Raw genomic sequence first — 26214 nt, 5'->3', positions numbered from 1 at the left:
TCTTCTTTCTAGGGCAATTAGATTATACTAATTTGGAGAACATTTTCAATGCTCTTTATTAGAGTTCAGTAAACTCAGAGTAAAATGATTTTCAGTTTAGGTGGTCAGCAACATACTTGGCAACAAAGTATGCTACCAGAGTCTTGTTGCCTCATCCTTTTTGTAGGTATTTGGTAGTTTTTGGTAGGATTAAGACCAGTCTGCATGAGGTGAGTATATATGTTTATGTACTTTATGATTATAAAAATAACCCCCACTTTTATAGTGACACCAGTTGGATGTTTACTTCTGTGTTAGTGTTAGATGCATTGCCAAGTTATCCATTTAGCTAGAGGTTAGCGTCACCTCAGTTCGGTTCATTCAACTGTATGTTTGTTTTCACAAATGTTTTGGGGAAATGATCTGTCTAAAAAAAAAAAAAAAAAGGAAAACTTTAAAACATATTGTTGGTTTATTCTTTTTGGGCTGTGTCCAGTAACAGAATGCAGCCACACAAGTAGTTGAATTAGCACAACAGAGGAGGTTTTTAATTTCCAGGCAGGAATGAGGGAAAACAGTTCGGATTTACTAGAGTGGTAAAACCTTCAATCAGATCTTCTCCCAGCTACAGCTTAGAAGTATGGCACCAGAGGCTATTTTGAGTTGAGTAACTACTTTGCATTTTCATCACTACTTGCAACCTTTGAAGTATTTTAACGCTGAATTTCTGAAACACAAATTATGAATTATGTAAATATTATCTTGTCTTTGCTTTTAAATAGTTTGAGGAAATGAGGGATTATTTTTGATTTATTACATTTTTGCAGGGACCAATGCATTGCTAGTATTGCGGGCATTCAAGTATAGGTATTTCTTATGTGTATTATTACACATTAGTTTAGCCAAGCTTAATCCTGAAAGAATATTCATCTCTAAAGCAGTGGCACAGGAGTCATGCCTGTGATCTGGGTCTTATTCTATACTTCTATTCCAAATTGCCATTTTGCTGTTAAAATCTTCAGTTCTTATTTTAGGAAGCATCAAAATCATGATTAGGAGCCTTATTGCTAAAAGGTCAGATCCTTCTCTTTTGAGACCATCTGAGAGTTCTGCCTGTTTCTGTTGAAAACTGGAAAATAGTTATTCACACAGCCTCCTTTCAATCCTCCTTAAATTCAGTGTGAAAGTAAAAATAATTACTGTTTACCTTAGCTGCACTTACATAAAAGTTGGATATAGTATGCATGCCTAACTTTCACATTGTATCGAAGTTGTATCTTCTCAGCTGTTGGCCTGTCTTCATGTGAACCAGAGCACTTATTTCAGTCAAAATGAATGCTGGAAAGTAAATCTGCTGAAAAATAAGATTCAGAGGGATGGTAAGAACAGCTACACATGTGCCTCTATGAAGACTTGAATGGCAATTTGCATCAGTTCTGCCTTGATTTCTCAGTAAACTGATGTGCAACAGATGTGTTGATTTTTTTCTGTGAGTGTTCCGCTAGAGTGAAGGCATACAGGCTTAGAATTCTAATTCAGAAAAAAATGTGCCTAATAAAAGTTACTCAATACTACTTTACATATCACATATTCAAACACATATTTATCCCAAACCCCAAACTTTTTGAAAGAGTTGATACTAAGAGGTTGAAGAATCATGCAAGACAGAGATGTTCTGTTAAATTTGCATGAGAGAATTTATATTGGCAACAATGAACCGAGAATGACCACCATTCAACAAGACTGAGTGGAAATGAATGCTTACTAATCAAAAGAGCTCTTACAAGGGAAAATTAATGTCCTGTAACAGTACTTGAATGAAAAGAGCATGGAGCTTCAGGAGGTATGTGCCTTTCACATGTAACTGCGATGCAGTGTACGTCTTCTACAAAACTATAGCACAATTTCTTCCTGGCAGTTTTGTGGGAATATTTCATTGATATGTGTGATTGGATTTTAGAACAACTGTGGACCAGTGCTGGAAGTTAGCTGCCAGCTTTCATTATTTTAATATAAATAATAAATCCAGAAGATGATTGGAACAGTACAACCTAACAGAAATGAAATAGTTTACTTCTGCCTTTCATTTTTCGTATGTCATATTAGCCTTGTATCATTTTTATTTGTGTTTATTTCACCAGATATTGATGGCCATTTTCAGAAATAGTTTTCAGAAATTATTTCATTCTGTTGGGTACTAAATACATGTGGATAGCTGAGGTTCTAGAGGAAAATTATTACTTCTCTTATTTTTATATACTGATTAAAAGTTATGGTCTTAAGGAATGCGTAAAGACTTGTAGTAAGCAATATGATTTGAACCAGTCATGATACTGCTACAGAAATGTCTCACTACTGCTAAAAATTGTAAAGTTATTAATCTTTCTTGACAAGGGGCCAATGGGTTTCAAGGTGTTTGGGTGTCTTATTTCCCACTTCACTAAAATTCCTGTGTTCTGTATCTGACCTAATATCCCTCCTAACGGGAGGGCCTGGCAGACTTCAACCCACACTGCAGCCTGTAGGACAGAGCGACACTGAGTGTGGACATTGAAATTGATGTTCCTCTCCGATTCCCTGTCCCAGGGTGCAGGTCCTCTGCTCTAAGTCAGTCCCTGTGCTCTCCGTGGGATGTGAGTCCTTATCCCAGGACAATCTCCTCTCTTACTCTTTTCCTTTCTGAAATCCCTAAAGTTTCACTGACCCCACAGTTCTGACCTCTGGTACGTGGCGAGCCAGAGAAGATGTAAAGGGTAGCAGGGGTTACAGACAACTGCAGAGAGAGAGTCCCTAAGGTATTGGTTATTATCCTACCCTCATTGTATCAATATTTAAGAATCCTGTTACTGTTTGGCATCGTGGACATTTAGAATTATTGCTCATCTATAATATCACTATATCACTCATCACAGAGCTGAATATGGGGATATTGAACAGATAAAAGAAATCAGAATGCAGCATTCCTTGCACCATTGCAGGGAACAGCATTTAAAAATCAGAAGTGACATGGAGTGATCATCCTATTCACAAAAGAAAAACTGAAGCTTCATCCCTCCTCATTTTGTTTTCTTTTTTTTTTTTTTTTTTTTTTGAGGGGGCTCTCGGTGTACCATCTGGCTGAGGTCTAGATCAAAATTCCTACAGTAAAATGCTACTATATTAAGTTTTGAGTATTTTTCCCTCATTTGATATCCAGCTATCTGTCACTTTGCTAGTTTAACAACTAAAATTAAACTATGCAAGCAGATACAAAAATTGTTACTCTTGGAGGTGGTAATGAAGTTTCATATTGTGCATAAAAGTAAATACTGTAATTTTTGGATATAAAGTTAAAGCAGCTAGTGAAATGAGAAAAGCATGAATAGAGAAGAAAGCATGGGAAAGGTTTTTGATTTGTTGTTTGCTGTCCTTACTAACGGATGTCTGTAACTTGATTTAGCAGGTAATGGCCAAATATTTTTAAGTCAAATCATTCCTCTGAATTAGAACATTCCTCAGACACTGCAGGTTTTGACATAGTGGTAACATTTTAATTGAATTTCTAATAGAGAGGTGTTCATCCAGAGAAAACATATTTTAAACACACTAGACCATGGATAGCGTAAATCTGGTTACCTCAGTGGGCAGGCTTGTGTTGTGCATATGCTGTCTGCCCTTGGAAAGCACGTGGCGACAGAGCTAAGGCCCTGTAAAAGAGATTTATGATGATGCTTGCCTATTATTAAAAACTAAAAAACTAAAAAAACAAACAAACAAAAAGGTAAGTTTTAAAAGGAAGTTTTGATGTAGGTCATTAATTTCTGGCTCTGAGTGTCTCCACCACGTGGAGTGGTGGTGTGTTGTGGTGCCCCACGGGGCCGCCCAGCTGTGACAGCATGGTTCGATGGGGGCTTCTCTTTTGTCTCTGCAGAAGCAGGGGGCAAGAAGCTGCGGAGCACCGTCCAGAGGAGCACGGAGACAGGGCTGGCTGTGGAGATGAGGAACTGGATGACCCGTCAGGCCAGCCGGGAGTCAACGGATGGGAGCATGAACAGCTACAGCTCTGAGGGAAAGTAAGCAGCAGTCACAACTGTGGTTACCTGGTGTTGATCTGTCTAACTGGTAGTTAGACAGAAGTGCAGTGAAGGCTTTAGGTCCTGTTTAGTCAGAATTCCCTTCACCAGCTACTATCATTGATGGACTGAGCCCAAGTCTTCCCCTGCGACTGAAAGTGCCTCCCACTGTTGAAAGCAGGAAGGATGAGGATCGTTTCTGCCATGCCATGAGAAAGGCACCTGGCTGGTCAGAGCGTCAGCATGCAGTGTGGCAGGAGGGGAAGCAGGTGGAGTGCACTGGGTAAAAAACAGAACAGGATGGGTTCTCATCTGAAAACTCCTAGCATATCTGCTTTGCATTTCCAGAGCGTTTTCAGGTGTCATTCATTGGGCTCAAGAGTTTTTCAAAGATTCTGCTAATTAATCCTGTAGAAATGATCTGGGCAGAAGTAGGAGACTGCCATGCATCATGCTTTTCATAAAAGCCCAAGTTAAAGACTTTTGAGTGGTATGGCCAAGACATTGCCCAGAAAAATCTTCTCGTGGATAGATTTATTAGTGGTATGCACAGCACTGGATAATACAACTATACTGGACAATATATCTTACACGTCCAACTTGATGCACTATATGCAATTAGATGGACGTTTATTTATGGCTGGTCATTACAAATCTCATTATTTCTTGTGGCCTTGTAATGGGTCACAGGTAATTTATGACAAGAATTTGAATTTTAAGTTACTTTGGTCGTTTGCCACAATGCATTTCAGTTCCATTATTGAATAAGTGTCATTCTCAAAGACATTTTTCACAAAATGTTTTTAAAGAATACTGATTTTAAATGGTGATTTTAAAAATAGTGATCAGTATTCAGTCTAATGTAATAATTTCACTGGATACATTTGACATTCAGCCATTGAGTTCACGTTGACTGAGAAACATGAGCAACATTACCTTCATGCAACTAATTTACTGGTAAGGGCATGTATTAGTATCTTATAGAACTAGGGTCATATGAATACTACAGTAATTAACAGTGGTCTTTAATATATTGGGAAAAGGGAGCATGATGGAAAAATATTACTGTGGAAATTAGATTTAGTGAGGATTAGTGCTTCCTTCACCTGTTTGTTTGTATGCTGGAGAATGAATTGCTGTTTGTGGAACACAGTGAAGTTTTGAAAATTCCGGTAACTGTTTTGTAATCTTGTCAGTGTAAATAAGTTCCTTGTGAGCAGTAGTAAGAGGAACATAAATGCTAAATGCAAAACATCTAGAAAAGAAAAAAGGGCAAAATCAAGTGTATTTATTTGTTGTTTTTGGTTTTTTTAAAAAAAAAACCAAACTATTTTTTAGTTTGATCTTCCCTGGTGTGAGGTTGGCTGCAGACAGCCAGTTCAGTGATTTTCTGGATGGACTTGGTCCTGCCCAGCTTGTAGGACGACAGACTTTGGCAACACCGTCAATGGGTAAGTATTTATGTCCTATAGATATGATATAATCTACTGGGTCTGGTAATTAGAACACAGAAATTATCTAGATTCTAAGTCTTTAAATACAGATTTCCCCTGTGGTTTTGAACAACTTGGTTAAGACCAAAACTATAACCTCAGCCAAAGTTGAATATAATTGTGGATGCTCATTAAGACGCTCAAAAGTAGAAAGGTGCTTTGAAAAATTCAGGTTTTTTCTTCAGTTTTCCATCTTAAATTGTGGCTAATGAGACCAGTCCTTTCTCTGAATCAGTTGGATAATATGGAGTAAAAACGGGAATTAAAGTGCAAAGTATTTGTTATTATTGTGCTTACAAACTTTTTTATATTTACAAGTTATCTTTTCGTACCTCATCTTAAACTAGAGGCATGGTGAAGAGATTTCAAGCAATTTTGCAGAGCTTGATATGCTTTGTACTAATTCCTTTGCTGCCTTTTTAAAATCTGAAATTCTTAAGACAGAAAAAGAATTTAATTTGAAGTGATAGGGGCATGGGAAGTGGAACACAGATGTTACTGTGAGGTTTTTTAATGTTTTACTAATGTAAATAGCAGTGAAGAGGGTAAATATTAAAATCCAGATTATACATATTGGTGGAATGCAGAGGAGACAAAAATGCTTATATATATAAAAAGAATATAGTTTTTCATATATTTAGGTATTTCTGAATTAGGATTTCTTTTTGTTGTCTAGGAGATATCCAGGTGGGAATGATGGACAAGAAAGGACAACTGGAAGTAGAAATAATCCGAGCCCGTGGCCTTGTTGTAAAACCAGGTTCAAAGACACTGCCAGGTAAGGAAGAAAAAATCTTAGTGACAAGAATAGAGTTCTACCAAAAATAATCCAATCAGCACCTAACTTCTGAGGATTTACCCTTCAACATAGGTAAATGCTTAGCAAATTCATATAGGAGTAGATTACAGTATTGTACAGCAAAATACATAATGTATTGAAATGGTATACAAAATATCAACCAATGCCATGGGGGAGGGGGGGAATCAGACTAATGTCCGGGCTACCAGAAGGCACAAAAGTATTTTAGTAATAACAAACACATCCTTGGTTATGGGGTCAGAAAGTAAGGTATAGACTGAAGATGTGATACAGGAATCTTAGGGATGAAGAGGGAATCAACAAGAGGTATGGAGCAGGTACCTACTCTAAAAGTAGACCACTATTTGATACTTACTCCTTATTTTATAATCTGGTGTCCTATAACACTATGTGAAAAGGACAATATAATGGTATTTTTAGCAAGCTCTTCTGCCAAAATAGAAATTGTGTCAGTCTTCACTGATTTTCACCTTGTAGATAATTTAAAATTATTAACAATTTGGAGCATTGATCCAAATCTCACCAAAGTCAATGCAAGTAATTCATTTATTTAACAGGCTTATTTTGCATACTGTACAGTATAAAGATGCTATGTATAGGGATATCTGATTTTTCCAGGTCAAAATCTGAATTACTTTGTGACAAAAGAGACATATAAAAAGAAGTAAAGAAAAAATCAGAACAGGGAGAAAAGTAAAGAAAATGCATGGATGCTTTGCATGTGAATAAATGTTAATACTGCTTGTGGAGATTCTTTTATATAAGTTATATATGTAGTAAAAGGCAGGTTTTATCATATGGTGATGCAACAGTGCATCTATATGCAAAAAATCTGGACTTCCTTACTTACTGTTGTTCATTTTCTTTCTTCTAAGCACCATATGTAAAGGTGTATCTATTAGAAAATGGAGTCTGCATAGCCAAAAAGAAAACAAAGGTAGCAAGAAAAACGCTGGAACCACTTTATCAGCAACTTCTATCATTTGAAGAAAGTCCCCAGGGAAAAGTTTTGCAGGTAATTTGCATCAATATTCTTCTGAATCTGAAAACATCATCTGTACAGTTTTCACTGAATGGGTTCCAAACTCCTTACTTCATTGGGCAATTTCTGCTATTTCAAGTACTGGTTGAGCAGATAAATACTACAGTAATAACTGTTGATGCAAGTAGACAATGCTGTGCATAAGTTAGCTGTAGATTATTTTGCTTCTACAATATGCATGGGCTCCTCCTCTCACCGGGCTTCCTTTAGTGTCATGGATAACTGCTCTGTTACTGCCCAGGTCATTTCTGTCACTGCATCGTGGTTAGTATACACAGAACTGAGCTATGTCAGCAGTTATACATTTCATTCCTTACTACAATTAAATAGACAGAGATATTTGATGAATGAGATTGAAGCTGTCATCATTTGTGCTGAAATTTTTCTATTTTCTTGTTTTTCCTTTGCTAACAGATAATTGTTTGGGGAGACTATGGACGTATGGATCACAAATCCTTTATGGGAGTGGCACAGATACTTTTAGATGAACTGGACCTGTCCAACATGGTGATTGGGTGGTTCAAACTCTTCCCTCCTTCTTCCCTAGTAGACCCAACTTTAGCTCCTCTCACTAGAAGAGCTTCCCAATCATCTCTTGAAAGTTCAACAGGACCTTCGTATGCTCGCTCATAGCAGCTGTGAAACTGTTGTCATAGCAACCAGCGTTACAAAAAAAAAAAAAAATTACAGGTCGCAAACCCTGGTAACACTGCATGCTTAATGTTGTGTCTTCTGAGCCTGTTTCTAGGGCTGCAACGCGATCCTGTGTTCTCAAGGAAGTTGCACACATTGTGCCCTACAGAAGGCCCTCAGGTGAAGGACTGAAGTCATGAAGAACTGATAGGTTTGGAGTTCAGGGACACTCAGTTTTGGTCCAATCTGAAGCCATGGACTAAACTAAAAGAATCAATCTGTTTCATGCAACAAAAGTCCTTTTCAATGGCATATCTGTTTTGTTGCTCCCATTTCTTTATTTATCTGCCCTCCCCTCCTAAAGCTTGGTTATGCCACAGAAATGGAGTTACCCTCCCATGAAGCCATGTTACAAGTCAGTGGATTAGCAGACATTGGAAGAAAAGAAGAATGCAAGGATGCTGGAAAAGTCATTTGAAACAGTTGCTCGAGATCTGAAAACTCCTGATGCTGAAAAGGTTCAAGACTTAAAGTGGCAGGCTTCATACCTCCAGCTATAAATACAGTGAATCCCCAAATATGATGGACTTTCTGAAAAATAAAGTTCTGTGAATAATACTGTACTGTATGAAATTAAAGAAACTTTTTTGCATGGACACAGATTTAGCTGAACACTTAAATTATTTTCTTGGGGCTGCAACTTGCAAAAAAAAAAAAAGAATAAATCAGCCATTTTCAACAATTTATATTATTTTTAAAAATAAATTTCACTAGTGCATGGTTTTAAAGGGAAGAGAATGCAACAGGGTGATACAAAGACACACCACGTTTATCATTCTTTAAATCAGTCATGGTCTGTATTTTTGCAGACGTATATTAAAAATACAAAAAATAATTTCTAGCAGATATTTAAAATTCTGTTTATGTGACAAGAAATAAGTGTAATATATTAAATTTATTTAAATGTAAAAGGTACAAGCCTTGTAAAGTTCAACATAATGTGCAAATTGTACACTTCTTTTACCTCCTCCTTTCTCTCTCTCTTCTCCCTCTCCTCTCCTTCCTTTTGCTCTTTCCCCCCTCTACCTCCCAGGATGACCATCATATTCTAAAATGGCTACCTTTTGACTTATTACTCTCTTATGCCCCGTATTTGGTTCAGGGTTGCAGATTGTTCTGCATTTCTGAATTATTTGAGAAATATATTGTTTAAGAACTTTTTTTCAAGCATGTTGAAAAGGATTTTGCAACATGGCTTGGGAGTACATTAATGTAATTCAGCATGTATTTGATAAAGAAGATATTTGAACTTTTTGCAATTTATTGTACAGTGCATGGTAACTTATTTTCATTTTTTCTCACCTTCAAATTGAATTCTACAGCAAAATACTGGAATCACGTGGCCATTGTAAGATGTCTTCAATAAATTTGTTTTCAGCACCAGCATCTTTCATTCAAAGGTTGAACTATCATTTCTTGGAAAGTTTTTGGAAAGAGGAAAAATTTAAGTACCTGGTTGATTTTTAGGAAATAAATTGAAACACTTTTATTTGCACTAAACCAAATTAATTGCTACATTTTTGAGATTACAAAAGCAACAAAGGTTACTAATTCGTACAGTTCTGCTGTAAAGTTCAATTTTCATAAACTACATTTGTGTTGCAAAAGACATAATTAGGTAGTATCAGTCTGGAAAATATCGGTCTTTGGTTCATAAAATAGCCTTAAAGAAAGCTTATCAGTACCACTCTGACAGCTGTTTCACACCATTAGCAGAACCCTCACTGCAGTCAATGGATCTTCAAAACCTGGTTTTTTGTAGCAGACAGTAACTACCGTTGGGTGGTGCTACAAGTTCAAGCTTCTCATTAAATTACATTATTTAAAGGGAATGTAACTGGCTAACATTTAATAACAAGATATCCTTTTTTTCTGAGTCTTTGTATGCCTTTAATACCTATTTTAAGGTTTAATATTGAAACCTTGCAATAATTTTTGAAATATACATTACATTTACCTTTAAGGCCACACTGAATTACTCTGATTTTATTTTAAAATCTGTTGAAGTTTCCCATTAATAAATTGTACATGCCTCATAAGAGGGCATGTAATAACAGGATCACTTAAAATGCCTTTTACTTTGTGCAATATCACATAAATCAAGATTGTGTCTTGTCTTCAGAGTTTATATAATGGATTATTGTTAAGTTGATGGACAGACTGGTAAAATTGTATTTATTAAAATAATTTAGACACCTGTCTACCAGCAGCAAATAAATACTACTAACATGCATTCTACAATATCCCCTAGGATATTAAACAAAAATACATAACCATTTTCCTGATACTGTGGGATGTGCTCACACATTCTTGTATGCATAGTCCTATAAAAATTATTTCCAATTTTAAAATCAAGGACATGACGCATGGAAGGTTTGTACATACTTGTCATTATGCAGTATTTATTTTAAAAAAAATTAATGTATTTTTTTTAATTTTCACACGTCTGCAACTCTACTTATGGTTTAGTCATGTAAATAGCACTATTCCAGTGATCACTGCTGTCTTGTACATAGTACATTTTAAAAAGGTAAAAGGAATTACAGTTGGGGGCAAGAAAAAAAAAGGGCAGATTAGGCCTGTAATGAACACCAACTAATGTAAATCAAACTCATTCTGGTGATGGTATTTAACACTTTAAATAAAACATTTTCTTTACAGAACGTGTGTGCAGCGCTTTGTTGCTTTTCTCCGAGATGGCCAGCAGCATCCTTCAGTGGAGTTTGTGGCAAACAGCACGTGCTGCTGAAGAGCAAGCAAGCTTTTCTTCTCGTTTTTATGATACAAAATGAAATGCTGTTTTTAAGATAATACGTTCACTGCCAGAGGTTTTTGGACCGTGCGTGCATCCAGGCTGGGGGAACGGTGGGAGGCTGGGTCTACCCATCCCCCAGCCCAGCATCGGGCGCTGTGCTCCAGCCACAGCCCTGCTGTCACTTGCCCGGGGCTCCAGGGCTGTCGCTGGCTCTGAGCTGCCCAGCCTGGCTGCCAGGACACGCTGGCACTGCCATGCCAGCGTACGCTACACATGCTGGGGCAGTGAAGTGCTACCGCCAGCTGCTGTGGAGTGCCCGTGCCATCTGGTTAGACTTCAGCATCTACAGCGGGGTGGCCATGCTCGAGGTGGCTGTTGGGGATGGTTGTGGATCAAGGTCCCGTCCTGTTCCTGGGTGTGTTGGGAGGGCACTGCCTGGGCTCTCCAGAGCCATGCTAGTCATGTTCCGTGGCCATGCTCGAGGTGGCTGTTGGGGATGGTTGTGGATCAAGGTCCCGTCCTGTTCCTGGGTGTGTTGGGAGGGCACTGCCTGGGCTCTCCAGAGCCATGCTAGTCATGTTCCCTGCCCAGGTCCGGCTCCTGCTGCGGCTTAATTCCCTGGGAAAGCTGTAGGGTTTTAGCAGCTGTACTACAATATTCAACAGTTTGGACTGTAAAAAGAGTAAGCTTGTAACCTTCCACCCTGTCCCTAGATACTGCCTAATATTATCTGGTTGGGGGTTTTTTGTTGTTTTTGTTTTTTTTTTTTTTTTAATGATCAGGGCACATAAGAGTTCAGAGTACTCTGCTGGCAGCAGCTGCTGGGGCTCGTGCAGCCCCTGCGGCAGGGAGCAGGCAGTGGTCCCACACCTCTGCGTCTGGGTGAGGGCATGGGGTTGGATATGCGTATGGAGGTGGTGGAAGGGGAGGCTTTTCTCTCTACCTGTCTCCTCGGAGGCAGCATGAGTGCAGGCAGTGGTGACTGGGCAAAACACGAGCACTGCCACTAAGTTGGGTACCCATGCCTTGGAAATCTGCTGAAGACCGAGAGGCTGGCTGGCAGTTTGCACAACAAAATGTGTGTATTTGATTCCAGGTATGAGGTACAAGAGTACTCTTATGAGATAAAAACGCTAAGACAGCAAGGAGGTGTATTTTGCACAGAGTGCCAGTGGGAACTGTGAGGAAGGAAACTGTTGTGCTGCATCTGAAAGCGGGGTGCTGGGGGAACAGACCCAAACTGCTGATGTGTTAAAGCACAAACATCTTCTCTTCTGCTAACGCTGACATTGCTTGTTGCAAGGGTGACAGGGCAGGCAGGTACTTGAGTTGGAGCTGGGCTGTGAGGGCCAATGAGGCTGCCCCGTGCCCTGGCATGCATCACCCCCAGCACTGGGGTGGGGTGGGCAGCAGGGCAGCAAACCCACTGCCTCCCACAGCTGAACAGGCCAGAGCTTGGTTGCCTTTGGCACTCTTTAGAAATAAACGCAATTACACTCAGCAAATACTTGAGAAGACGCCCTGATACAGCTGTACAGGTCAAAATAAGCCCCAACATACTACTTTTCTAAAGGGCCCTTTTCTTCTTTGACACAGTTTCTCAAGGTTGTTTGCTGCTTCCAGTCACCAGCACCTTCTTGCCCACCTCCACTTAATTTCAAGCAAAACAAAGCTGTAGACCATTTTAATCTTAACAGTGCCGCTTTACTCATGACTGCTAAACATTGACTCAGATGGTTGATTTATGCTGTTATTCTGGGAAGTGTTTGCGCCAATAAAAAACACGGTAAAGCACTATGTCGCCCTAATTGTGGGTCTTTTCTGCTTCCATGCCTTTACTGCAGGTCTTCAAGGCTCAAGTAGTGAGATGTTCTTGCCATGAGCATGAGGCCAGCACGTGCTAGCCAGCATACAATTGCATTCTTGTAGCCTCCCACTACTATCAAATAGCTGCTCACAACTGTATAACTAATTAAAATATACTAATTAAAATGTACGTGTTTCTATATAGAAGGTTAAAGACCAATGCTTTAATATAAATTTTAACAAAGCATTAGATTTCACAGTGTCCTAACAAAGTTAGGTAATGCTGGGGGAGAGGAAGTCTAGAGCAGTTGCTATTTGTTTCCTTAGGTCATACCTCTGTGTAATTGTCACCTCCCTGTCACCCAAGCAGCAAAAAGCAGACACCACAGCTCTAGGTCTCATGACAATCTTCAGACGGTGACTAACCTCTCTGTCCCTTCCTTGGTAAGTATTTATGGTGAGCCTTTACCAGGTGCAAGCAGCTATGTCAAAAAGAAGATGCACATTTTCCCAGGCAAGAATGACCCACATTTAGGACAGGTTAATGGGAGCTAGCTTTAGTTGGCAAAAACTAAAGCTGTATGCTACTAATACCAAAGATAAGCTAACTTCTGGAATTATTGGGTTAATACCTGCCTATTTTAGATGTCTTGTTTAGGACAGGATGAATCCTCTGGGGAGATCAGATTCTCTCCCTCTCCCCCCATTGACCACAGAGGCTGAAAGTGATGACTGACTTGGGCTGAATGTCTAACTCCACAGCAGCCGAGCTTAGGAGAAGCAGACCCAATCTCCGCAGCCAGGAACAAGAACAAAGACTCCATGGTCCTTCATTAGCAAGTTCTATCTGAACTGCCTGTATAATTATCAGGTCTGAGGGAAGCAGGCAGTCGATGAGTGATGAGGAAGGAAATGGCTGGGAATTAATTTCCCAGATCTGACACACTGCCCTGTCAGGTGTCCTCAGTGCAGCCCCAGGGAGAAAGAGAAGCAGCTGTACTAATTAAACCAGAGGGCATTAATGCCCCAAAATATATTTGATGTGAGGTCACACAGAAAGAAAAGAGCATCCTAGATCTGCAGAAAGTGTGCAACACAGGAGCGAGAAAAAGTTTGTCATAAACACCTGTCTTCTGTGACCGTTCCTGCAACCAAGAATACTTTATTAAGTGCCATCCAGAATGTATGTATTGCTGAACTGGTGTTAGCATCAGGAGGGAATGGGTGAGTGGTACTGGATGCCTCCACTGGATGTGGAGGTTTAGAATACTTCAACAAGATGGGAGAGGGTTTGGCACTGGTAGACTATTTTGAGGCCAAGACTTACGAGCAGCAGCTAAGGACACTTGGCTTGTTCAGCTTGGAGAAGTCTGAGGGGTGACCTCATCATGATCTACAGCTTCCTCAAGGGGGGCAGTGGAGGGGGAGGTGGTGATCTCCTCTCTCTGGGTGACCACTGATAAAACTCGAGGAAATGGAATGAAGCTGCATCAGGGGAAGTTCAGGTTGGATATTAGGAAGAAGTTCTTCACTGAGAGAGTGGTGGGTCACTGAAATAGGCTCTGCAGGGAAGTGGTCATGGCACCAAGTCTGCCAGAGTTCAAGGAGCGTCTGGACAATGCTCTTAGTGATATGGTTTAGATTTAGGTAGTCCTGCGAGGAGGAGGGAGCTGAACTCGATGCTCCTTATGAGTCCCTTCCAACTTGAGATATTCTATGATTCTATTATTCTAGGATTTCTCTGGACCGCTGTTAGCAGAGCTAATGTAAGAGTTGTTAGTCAAAGTCCTTCTGTCTAGCTGCAGTTTTGGTAAGGGAACGATCAGTGTTTTAAAGACAATATTCATATTAAGATGACACCATTCACTGAAATGAAAACAGAACAAAATACCAATACTTACTAGACTAAAATTCAACGAACAGGTCCTGCTATGCAAACAATACATCTGACACATGAAGAATAGACCAGTACTACACTTGCCGGTGCATGTCAGCCTAGTTTGAACACTAATAGCAGCCAAAATTATTATCTTTCTGATGAGAATAAAAAGCAGAGTTGGAGAAAACAGAGACATGAAGTAGTAATGTGAAATTATCGAAGTAACAATGGGCAGATACCATATGGATCTCTCATTTTGTTTCTGGTTAATTAGCACTTTAGCTGCAGCATTCCTGAACAGTGGCAGACAGCTCCCTGAAGATCAGTAAGTCATATCAGGCACCCTCCCCCAGAGACCAGCACACTGAGAGTGCTGCTGCATGGGAAGGAACTCAGTTAAGAAGCTTGGGGACTTTTCAAATGCCTTCTTACAGTCTACAACACACTGGAAACGACACAAAGATCTTTCTTATTTAAGAGTTTCTCAGCCCATATTCTGATTCCATACCAACTTCCAAGCTGTGATTTTCTGTTTTGGAGTCTGAAGACCTGCTGGAGTCTGAAGCAAGACCCACTTTACTCTCAGATCTGCTAACTTGGACTTTCAGAAGCCTGAGATACCACCTGCCACATGCCTGAGGTGTCAGTGCACATATTTACACAGCTGCACAAATGGACAAATGAGTCCTGTCCTTTACTGTGTTTCCACTGTACAAGCCCAACAGCCTAGAAACCAGTAGCTCTGGTTCTCAAGGAATGGCCCTGGGGTAATATGGCACTTCACCAACAGATAACTTTATTCCTCACTGGCGAAGTCAAGTTGGAGGAAAGAGTTTTTTACATATATATATCTCCTTATGTAATCTGGCCATTGAAACAAAGTGAGAGCTAAGAAGAGTAGAACTCAGTGAGCCAAGAAGTTCTGGCATCACATGGAGGGAAGCAGACCACCAAATCATCTAAAAAACCAACTGCATCTCTAATCTGTCCCCTAAACACATGAGCCAGGTACTAGGCAAGGAAACGTTGAGTGGAGACACAGAGGTGACGTGTTCCTGACAGCACCTTAAAGAACCTCAAACCAAAAAAATCTGTTGGCACAGGTCCCAACTCTGAAAAGTTCAGTAAGATGAAAAGGGGGTGAAAAAAAGAATCTCCTTTGCAGATTTCTTTGAACTACATTAATTTCTCACCCAGGATTTTTTGTTTTCAATTCGTATGCTGAGCTATCAGTAAAGATCACAGTGTCTGTACAGATGTAGAGCTAGTTTTCTTTAGTTACACACTTGGGTAACTAAGAATTTATTTTTATATAGTAATTGTTTTCTTTACCTGCTTAGGCACAGTTTTTACTGCCTTGTTTTCTTTAAGAATGATCCATAAACTGAGAGCAGGACCGAGCTGCCTCCCCATGACCTTTCCACACCTAATATGTGTCTGGTTTATACTTAAAATGTGAGCAGATGCCTTAGGCAACAGATTCAGAATAATCTGGCATATAGTTTTCTCCCATCCTTCCTCAGCAGCTTTGCTTTCTTAACCAGTGATGATTAACAAACTTAATTGTGACAGCTGGGTGTCAATGCAGTTCAGCAAGCTGCACTTACAGCCTGAGATGGATACTCAGGCTGTCTTCAGACATCTAATTTAAGTGAAACTCAGAGGGCCAAAATTAAGAGTCTATTTAATTAACTCAATGGAAGGAGACAGGAGGGCCTTCAGGGTAATTCTAATTTAGGATCCTCTGGAAAGCCATTTTGAGCACCTTTCACAATCAGTTGCATAGGAGGCCTAAGACAGTTCAGCTTCCAAGGCAGGCCATGCAAATAGCTCCCAAAATGGCAATGCCACCCTCTGGATAAGACATAAAAGAATAACTGGTGCTTATTCCCTTCAGTACTTTCTGCTCCTAGAAAACATCTGGGAAAGTCTTTCTCCTGAGACGTGAATGGCAATGAACTTGAATGTTGTGAAGGCAAAAAAGTAGGGAAAGGAAAAAATGTACCCACTGAAGCTTCTCCACCCTCTTGTACAAACCTCAGTACTTTGGACTAACACCTTGGCCTTGGCGACCACAACGTGAAGATTGGTCATATTTTTGCTCTCAGACAGCTGATTAAGTTTCACTTGCAGACAAGCAACATGCCACCTGGCTGCTGGAGCCCTGCGACTGCAGCATCCTGGTGTCCTGGCCTTGCCTCAGCTGCTGGATCTTGCTCCAGTAGGTCACAACTGCATTGCCCCATAAAACACACCAGCTCCAGTTCATGTGGACCCAGTAGCAGACAGCTTGCTTTGCATCCATACACCTGAACTCTAGTCCTTCTTCCCTTCCCTTCCCTTCCCTTCCCTTCCCTTCCCTTCCCTTCCCTTCCCTTCCCTTCCCTTCCCTTCCCTTCCCTTCCCTTCCCTTCCCTTCCCTTCCCTTCCCTTCCCTTCCCTTCCCTTCCCTTCCCTTCCCTTCCCTTCCCTTCCCTTCCCTTCCCCAGATCAGTTTGCCTCTCCCAAACTGCTGGGAACAAGGAAGGGCTGGCCTGTGCTACCCCCAAAGCGTTTCCTGGGAGAGCACTGTCTGCCATGGGTTAAAACCATAGCGAGGACCATGCCGGCGATGGCACGGTATGCACGGTACAAGCCAGGGGTTTAGGGTATGGCTTGTCCTTGCTTACAAATGCAGCCTGGACACCTTTGCATGCAGGGATGCAGAGTCAGATGTGAATTCAAGCAGATAAGCAAAGGATAGATCACTCTTTTCCAAACTGGGAACACGGCACCTTTCCTGCCAGATTTGAAGCCTGTTCCTTTACTCCATGTGGTCTTAAATAAATGCAGATTTGTTAAGAGAGAAAGGCTGAATTCAACAAGAACTTCAGGAATGAAAAGCTGTTCTAAGACAGGCTCCTAGGCAGTGTGAGCAAAATCAAAGTTTTCAGCCCCAAGTGTACAAGGGCCAATTCTCCCTTGTCCCAGGAAGGCCAAGCTACATGGAGTTAAAAGGAACATCTGGGTGGTGTTGAAGAGCCACAGTGTGCTGCTGCCACTGCAGGAGAGATGGAGGTGTGGGAGCTGGAGGGGGTAACAGGAAAGGGCAACCCTGGCCCCCATCAGCAGAAAGGGTAAGAGCCAGCTGGCTTGCTGAGGAACTGCTTCAGGAAAAGTAAGCAACATTCATTTTCCACCTTCCCAGAAGTCTGCTGTTCTGGCCAAATATTTACGTTGCTCAAGTTTATCCTACTTCTATATATGTGCAAAAAGAGAACAGACTCATGGCCAATTAATCACAATTAACAAGGATAACATGAATTAACCAAGCAAAGTAATTAAAACCTGAGCAAAGGGGGAAAAACCCAACCTACTAAGCAATTTAATTCATTCTTCTCCATCCCTTGCCTGCAACTAGGGTGTCATCTTGTCTAGTTCAGCACCTGTGATATTGTCTTATAATTGTTTCAACAGGTAAAAGAAACAAACCAGCATGCAGATGTTTTTTCCTACAAAGAGCCATCATTGACCTTGTAACACAACTGCTTCTAACTGATTTTTTGGAAGGGATGCAGTTACTTGAGTTTCAGGTCTGAAGCTGATCTCCAAACACCACAGAGAAGGATAAGCTCTTTTGTTGGGGTAGGTTATCCTGCTCCTATTTACCAAGGAATGTCATGTACTTTCATTTGAAGCGCTTAGCAGGTGTACTTGTCAAACTGAGGTGAAGGGAGAGGCTGGGATCAAGGATGGTGACTCCCATGGTCTTAATCTAACCTTAATCTTGCTGCTGATCTGCAGTGTTTAAGGATGCCAAATAATAGTGAAATGAGATGGCATAAAGATCACACGTATGAGTCTCCAATTGGCACTTTTTCCTTTCTCAAGTTCCCTTACACTCAAATGTGATTTGGGGTTTTATTTTACTATCCTCTTATTGTGCCTAGGTCATAACTGTTAATACAGCTTGAGTTGGTCAAGACAAATTCTTCTCTGAAAAAAAAAAAAAAAAGAAAAAAAGAAGTGTTGCCTTGCGTGGAGGCCAAGAAGAAAAAGGCAAATTGGAAGGAAACAGCTCACAATTCATGAAGAAAAGGAAAGTTAAGGAGTAAGTGCCTGCCTTGCAAAGCTCCACAATGGGCCATTGTCAAATGATGCCAAATCCCATACATCATCTCCCCTGGAAGTGAACAACAATGAATTTGTTTTAAGAAGAACTATTACCCAAAGCTCTGCAGGGGGAGAAGAAGTTGAAATAAGCTGTGATGCAGTTGTCTCCCACTGAGACTTTGCTGGAACTTTCTTTTGTTGGGAGAGGAGCTCAAGTCAACCTCAGAGGAATCACTTACTGGGAATGTGAAACCACACAGATCCCGTGAGATCTTCAAGGATGATGCTCACAGCTGAGTTAGATGGTGATCAGCATGTAGCCAGGGCAGGGTTTTTTAGAAATGTTTAGACGCCTCACTAAAAATGAAAATGCAGGTACCAAAAGCCACTAGTGAAACAGTGGTGAGGAGGAGCTGGAAGAACTCCTGGGCTCTGGAGTGATATGGAGTGGCCATGAGCTGTGGGACAAGGCCTGCCCTGTAATTATTGCTCCAGTCAGCACTGGATTGTGTTACACCCAGTGAACCCTTTCAGTGTCTGAGAAGTGCCCTCTCCCAAGTCCTCCACTCCCCCAGAAGACTGGGACTCCCCAGGACAGGTAAATAAACTACCCATTGGTATCTGCATAAAAGAGACACATTATCTCCCATTGATGAGTGTTCCCGTGAGAAGGGACTGTTCCAGCTTTTGCATCTCATGGCACTGGACAGATTTTGTGGCTGTTCATCCCAGTTAGAGATTGGGCTCTCCTCCAACCCTGGCACCAGGCTCTATTCCCTGCTGCATGGGTTGTGTAAATGCCTACCTGAGGTTATGCATGCTCCATGGGTTACAACGTTAACTTTACTACCTCCCCTAGCTCCTTGTGCTGTGTTTTACAGTGCCCTCACCTAGGTACTAAATCTCCCTTGGTACTAAAGCTTGAGGGTGCTCTGCTGTGTGGCAGGTCTCTAGGGATAGGACTCATCTCAAGTTTCAGAGGTCGGCCAGGTGGACACATGTATCTGGGAGGTTCGTTCTGGTCACCCTGTATAGGCTGTGGAAATGGTACTTTCAGAACCCAATTTATATGACGTTTTAGATGTCTCTAAGATGGAAATGGATCACAGCTTAGCTGTACCTATTCTTGTCACTGGCTATAAAGGGAATAGCTCAGATGTACATCTGTTCCACTGAATCCCATTAATTGAGTCCTGCAATTGACTCAAATGGGCCTTTGATGGAAGCCGCCTGTGTAGCTTCGGTGCAGAAGAGGCACTGCTGCGGCATCCAGTCTGAGGCCAGCAGAGACACGTACTGAGCACTGCAGGACGGCACTGAAATAACCTCAGTGGGGCACGGCAAGAGGTGCCTTAAACTAACCCAGCAGAGACAGCAAAGATATTGCTGGATATGTCTGAAGTTCTAGGGGTTCAGGAGTTCTTTCTGGGGGGGTAAGAGCCCTCTCCCAAGGACAGGTGGCTGCAGCTTTTCTTTTCTCAGGTAGCTAATCCTCAGGCTGTTTTTTAACAGCCAAAGCAGCTGTATTGCTGTCTTTCACCTATAGCACAAGCCCCAGATGCTGAAGAGTGAGACTAAGATTCCCCTTACTCCTGGAAGACTTCAAACCCAAACCTCTTCCTGAGGAGGAAAGAGCTCTCAAGAACCAGCTCTGAGGCATCTGATGGAAAAGGGACTTTCCCAGCCTCTGTGAAACTATGTGGCTGGGTAGCCAAGGCAGAGACCAACAGATGTGTGGGAGTGCTGGTTATGCTGAGGGGTTAGGCATGCCTGGGTTCTGGTCTAGGATCTGAGGAACCTCTCTGTATTTTGGATTTAGGCAGTTACTACATAAAACACACATCAACACCCTTGGGTAGAGACTGTCCACCTCTCACAGACCACCTTAGAAATAGGAACTGGATTCAACTCCTTTCTTTTCCTCTGCTGCAGACTAAGCCCCATGTCTCCACCATATTTTCAACAAGTGACATGGCCTTCACACATGAGCAACCTATATCTGTTTTCTGAAAGAATACTTCTTTTAATCTCCCTAAATCTTCCAGTTTCTTCTTTCCGATACTATCAGCCATTATTTTAATCCTAAAGTCATGCAATTTTATCCTTCTGATGCACGTTCACTCCAGTTGGAAAGAATGATATTCAGCAGGAAAACCTGCTACCGAATTTTTGTCTCAGTGACAGTCAGTATTCAGTCACCTATTCAGAAAACCCCTTCCCTTTTCCAAAGTGTCAGGCTACTTGCTTGAGAAGGAAAGCTGTCAGAAGGAAAGCAATTCAGAGAAGAGATGGAAGACATAAGTAAAGCCACGGTACCGTCTGACATCTCTAGGGTATATTAATGAAGTTTCTAGCTTGATTTTATTTTGAATCTGCCCGATGGGCTCCCACTTCTGAATGAGGTACCCAGGTTCTGTATGCAATACACATGAGGAGCAGTTTAAAATGATCCAAAACACCAAACACAACCCAGAGAAATGGTGAAGAGAAGGATTTCACTTCAGACAAGGTCTCCTGACACTGTTGTCCATTTGTAATTCTCAGCAGTAGTCTGTGTTCTGCACCTGAAGGACATGACCTAAATGATAGGGACACAGGTCCAGAAGAGGCTCACAACAAGGTACAAAGATGTGCAGTATGATTACATATGCACAACATACACATCAACCTGGGTTTCTCCTCTTGTTCCAGTAACACCAGTGAGACCTGTGGCTGGGAAAGGTGTTGATAAGGGCCAAATTGGTAGACGCAGTGCCAGGAGGACACAGGGCTGTGTTGTGGTGCTTTGCTAAAGATCTGGCTTGTTGTAAGGACTGCAGGAATCACTGCTACACCTGCAGGCTGAGCCTGATTTTAGTGGACCAGTTTTGTAACACAGACCCTAGCCTAAAACATTGTATATGGCATTGGTTGAGAAACACATGAAAATGGAAAAAGGGTTTCTTTGTGAGTCCTACAGACACTAAGAGGCCAGTCAAGTCCGAGGAGATGACAGCACCACGGTCTAGCATAGAGCACAGTTAGAGGAGAAGTGCCTCCTGAGGGTGCTCCAGAGGCATGCAACTGAAAAGACAGTGAAAGAAAGAAAGCCAGAAGACACTGGGGGTATACACGATCTGTATTCCCTAAAGGTCTTCCTATATGCCACCAATAACTCCTGGGCTTCCCTTCCAAATTTTCAGAGCTGGTCTACTCAGGAACAAAACTTCTGCTAATAGACAGGTCTCCAGCCCCACAGAAAAGGCTTAGCAAGACCAAAGGCAAAATGCCATGGCATTTGATGCTTTTCAATGATGGAATGGCACCTTTTTTTTTTGCTGAAACTCTGGAATATTGTAAGTTAATAATGCCACTAACTCACTCACTTTCATCGTCACTGTGAGTCTTTCAAGTCTGGATGTTGCAGTAAAAGATAGCCTCCAGCATGAGAGGAGAAGGGTGGCTTCATAAAGGAATTTCAGAGAGGGGTTCTGTGGCCTAAATATACCCATCCCTTCTCACATTCACCTCTTTTCCATTGCACTCTGAGGAAGAGGAAACGATCACGGCATCCAAACCAGATTTGTGCAGGTATGTTGGTAAACAGCAAAGATAACTGTTACCTTGGAGAGCAGATTTGAGCAGGTATATTTTTGTTATTACGTATTATCTCTAAAGCAGCTGAATGACATTATTTCTACCTGTGCTTCTTTCTCTGGCCATCTTCTAGCCCTGCTATTAACCTTCAGCTGAACTGGCTATTATTTTACTTGCACCTTATTTTGAAGCCTATCTTGTAGAAAAGATGTTGCATAAAAGAAGGAACTGGAACTTGCAAGTTAGCCTCTGTGATTTTAGTATGAGCTGAGAACTCAGAAAACCAACCCAGGAACTCTACTCTGTTTTTTAAAACAATTTATTGTTTAAACTTGAGGAGCCCACCCTGGAGATGTCTCTCTCAGATCCTTAGTTCACCGAAGTCAACAACAAAATTCCTGTTGACTGATGCAGTTAAAACTGTACCCGGTGGACTTCTGTCCATTGACTTTTATGGATTTGTCACTTGGGAATGGAAAAAAGTATGCAAAGTTGTTTTCTTTTATATGGTGACTATGAAGATGAGCAATACAAAAAGACACTTTCTTGAACCTTTTCCCTCTAGTTAAACTCTCATTTCTGTTGAAACTTATCTTTCAAGTTTTAGCAGAGAAAGGAGGGTAGGGTTCGGTGCCAGTCCGGGTGAGGAGAGGAGAGGCCAGATTCAGCAGTGGTGTAACATCAGTTTGCTGGCTCCACTGCCGAGTTCGAAGAGCAACCCTTAAACATGCTCTTGGGTTAGGACAGCACACTGTAAAGCACTTCCATAAAAGTTTTATTACCTGCTAATAAACCAGCGTTGACAACAGCTGTTGAGTGTAATGTATTATCTCTACTAAAACACTGGATTTCTCCAGAATTTAACTAGGTAAACAAAGTGTTACAGTGAGAGGGGCAGATGATTTCCAGACTGGCAAAGGACAGAGCCACCAAAAGAAGCAGTCAGCTGAGGGTGACTGATGGGAGGAAGATTTGCAGCCTCTGCTCTGAGTCACTGGGGGCCCTGCAGAGCCCCAGGAAACTGGTGGGAGATAACGGGCTTGCCCTATGCACTGAAGAGTGGCAGGAAACCAAAACATAAAAGGTTTTATCTCCACTACAGCCTCCCATTTCCTATGTTAAAAGGTTTGCTCCCTACAATAAATTTCAGTTTTAATGGTGCTCTGAATCTTTTTTGCTCTCCTTGGTCCAGGAAAGGGAAAGTGGAGAGTTATCAGTACAGTTTGTTCCCTGCTAATTAGTTCTGAAGGCTCTGCCTTGCCTGGGGAGAAAGGGTTTACGTTCTCCTTCTCATCCTCGCTGAAAACAGTGGTTTTGTACTGGAGGATTAATTTATTCTACTGCAGATCACAGCATACTCAAAGAAAAACAAACAAACAAAAAAACCCCCACAAAAAAAAAGAGCTATACATTACATGCTTGTGTTACTGGCACATGACAGCAGACCCGCAGGCACATGCACAGCCCTTGCCTGCTTGGCTGCCTGTTCACAGCAGTGTCAGCAAGTCTTACTCCCAGGCACATGATGTGCAGGACAAAGATGAATTTCAGGTTGGATTATTTCACTCTTCAAGTGCAAGGCTCTGTGGAAAGCACAGCTGCAACCAGGCACTCGGCCATCACAGCACTTCTTTGAAAAGCCTTTTGCTCAACTGTGCTACATCCACTGTTTTTTTTTCCAGCTAGAACAGAGCATTATTCAGTGATGGGCTTTTATGTCACTCGCTGAGCTTCTGCTGTTCTACCTTCCCCTGATGTTCAGAATTTTGTTTATGCATATACTGTATTTGACAGACAGAAGTCAGACGTATGTATACACAAGCACAATGAAAATACCAGCATACAGACAGGCTATGGAGTGAAATTAAGCTGTTCAATGGGATCCTGACACCTGCTCTTCCATCCTCTGGCTCTGATGGCACTTCTCTCTTTAGCAGATACAAGTGCATCACTGTCCCACTTAGCCTTGTTATGTGACCACTAGACTACATGGTTTTGTATTTTGACTGTTTTCTTGGAAGAGAATCTATATTATTATTTTTTTTTTAAAGTATCAGTACTTATAAATGAGACCCATGAAACCATGAGAGTAAAAGAAAGGAGAGAATACAAACAAAAGAAACTTTTGCAGTCTGCTCAGGCTGCACTACTTTCTGCTCAGTTATTCATCTCACACACAGAGAAAGCTAAATCTTAAGGTCTACAAACCACAACATTAAGACGGTGCAGTTGTTTCACAAGCACTGACCTCTGCTAATTGCAGCAAACAATTTGATTTTCACTTCTCAGCAGTGTTTCCCTGGTTCATGAGGCAAGAGTGAACGTGTACAACACAGAAGCAGTACTGGCCTGGATTTGAGCTCTGGTTTTAACTTCCAGGGGCTAGGGGATCAAAAATCTCAGAAATGCAGTCATAGTATGGACATTCAATGTTTAAGGTCTTTCAGACTGATAAATATCTGAGCTATAACATCAATGGCTGCTTGGCTCAAATTGCCTCAGAGCTTTGCTCAGAAGGCAAATGCCAAATCACTGCTTTCATCACTGAAAATTGCGTATTTCTACTGACTGTGCAAGGGGGTTTTACCCCTTCGTCATCTTGTTTACATGACTAAAACCAATTTTACAAACTCTTCTCTCAGCAAACACTGAACTGAAGTTGCTGGAGAGAAACTTAGGGCTGGCTTTATAGCCCTGGGCAGTAAAACCTTCCTTGTACCCACTAAAATAGTAGTAATGCAGTCATCTCCACACTGCCTCTGGATGCTGGTAGACTTTAAACCACTTTTGCTATTTCCAGAAAACATCTCAGGAGCAGTCTTGCATTAAAACCTTGGCTCCAGAGCTCCCAAATACAACAGAAATCAATAGAACTATTTGTGGCTATTGGGACTTTTTTAGGAACTGGATGCATTCATGAATTGTTAAGGCTGAGACGTGAAACATGAGATTTCAGGAAATACTGTCCACATATTCCCTTAGTGCAAGAATATATTTTATGATGTTAATAAAATTAGTAACAAGTCAGGAAGTAAAGAATTTCACTGAAGGAACCAAAGCTCTCTGTCCAGAGGGAAGGATAACTGATTCAGTTTTCTGTAAATGAAGAAGTAATTCTATGTGGATAGATCATGAGAAGTTTCAGGATTGATGTGGTGCCTGTAACGGGAAGGACTGTACTCAGTGACTCTTTCTGGGATGCCTGCTTTTTACAGACTCCTTGTGAAATCATGGAATAGTCATTGAAGTCATATCTAAGTACACGTAATACATTTCCGTGCACCTCAGTTCCCTATTATTATTATTATTATTATTGTTATTAATGATGATTATGATAATAGTAATAATAATGATAGTAATAGTAATAATAATAATACTGTCATACCTCAGAGCACAGAATATTTCTGTACCTCACTTTTGTGCATAGAGGTGGCTTCCCAAAACTGGAATCCTATAAAGGTTGTTATACACATTATTTTCTACCCCTTTTCCTGCCCACCCTTCCACTGCTCCAACGGGTCCTAAGATTGGTAGTTGTGTTCTGGTGTCAGTGGGCTTTCCAGCACCTGGAATACCTCTTTTAACTCTCTGGAGGAGTATGATGTTCATGGTCACGGTTTCCTCCCCCTCACTCCAAGATCCTCCTGGGGTCATCCTTTACTAACATGTTTTTGCAACTTTATTCTTTCTTCACTGGTCTGCAGCTGCATGTTGTATACAAATGTACTGTAAATTGTGCTTTTTACATATGTTAGCTACTACTTGTTCTCTTTCCTACCCCTTGTCCTGGTTTTGGCTGGGATAGAGTTAATTTTCTTCCTAGTAGCTGGTGCAGTGCTGTGTTTTGGATTTAGTATGAGAACAATGTTGATAACACCCTGGTGTTTCAGTTGTTGCTGAGTAGTGCTTGCTCTGCATCAAGGACTTTTCCGTTTCCCATGCTCTGCCAGTGAGCGGGTGCACCAGAAGCCAGGAGGGAGCAGAGCCAGGACAGCTGACCCAAACTAGCCACAGGGATGTTCCATAC

General features: G+C 41.4%; 1 protein-coding gene across 50 annotated transcripts in view; it reads left to right on the top strand.

The window, feature by feature from the left end:
* Positions 1-10742, top strand: part of RIMS2 (regulating synaptic membrane exocytosis 2) — a 484966-nt gene extending 474224 nt beyond the window's left edge. For all 50 annotated transcript variants that reach the window (XM_056332919.1, XM_056332910.1, XM_056332929.1 and 47 more), the window contains 5 exons: positions 3890-4031; positions 5370-5482; positions 6201-6302; positions 7220-7359; positions 7801-10742. In XM_056332919.1, the coding sequence (XP_056188894.1) occupies positions 3890-4031; positions 5370-5482; positions 6201-6302; positions 7220-7359; positions 7801-8019 (716 nt within the window). In that variant the 3' untranslated portion in view covers positions 8020-10742. The remainder of the gene's footprint in view (positions 1-3889; positions 4032-5369; positions 5483-6200; positions 6303-7219; positions 7360-7800) is intronic.
* Positions 10743-26214: the final 15472 nt, after the last annotated feature.

This window comes from Falco biarmicus, chromosome 3, assembly GCF_023638135.1.
Source record: "Falco biarmicus isolate bFalBia1 chromosome 3, bFalBia1.pri, whole genome shotgun sequence".
NCBI classification, from domain to species: Eukaryota; Metazoa; Chordata; class Aves; order Falconiformes; family Falconidae; genus Falco; species Falco biarmicus.
This window is presented reverse-complemented; position numbering and strand designations above follow the sequence as displayed.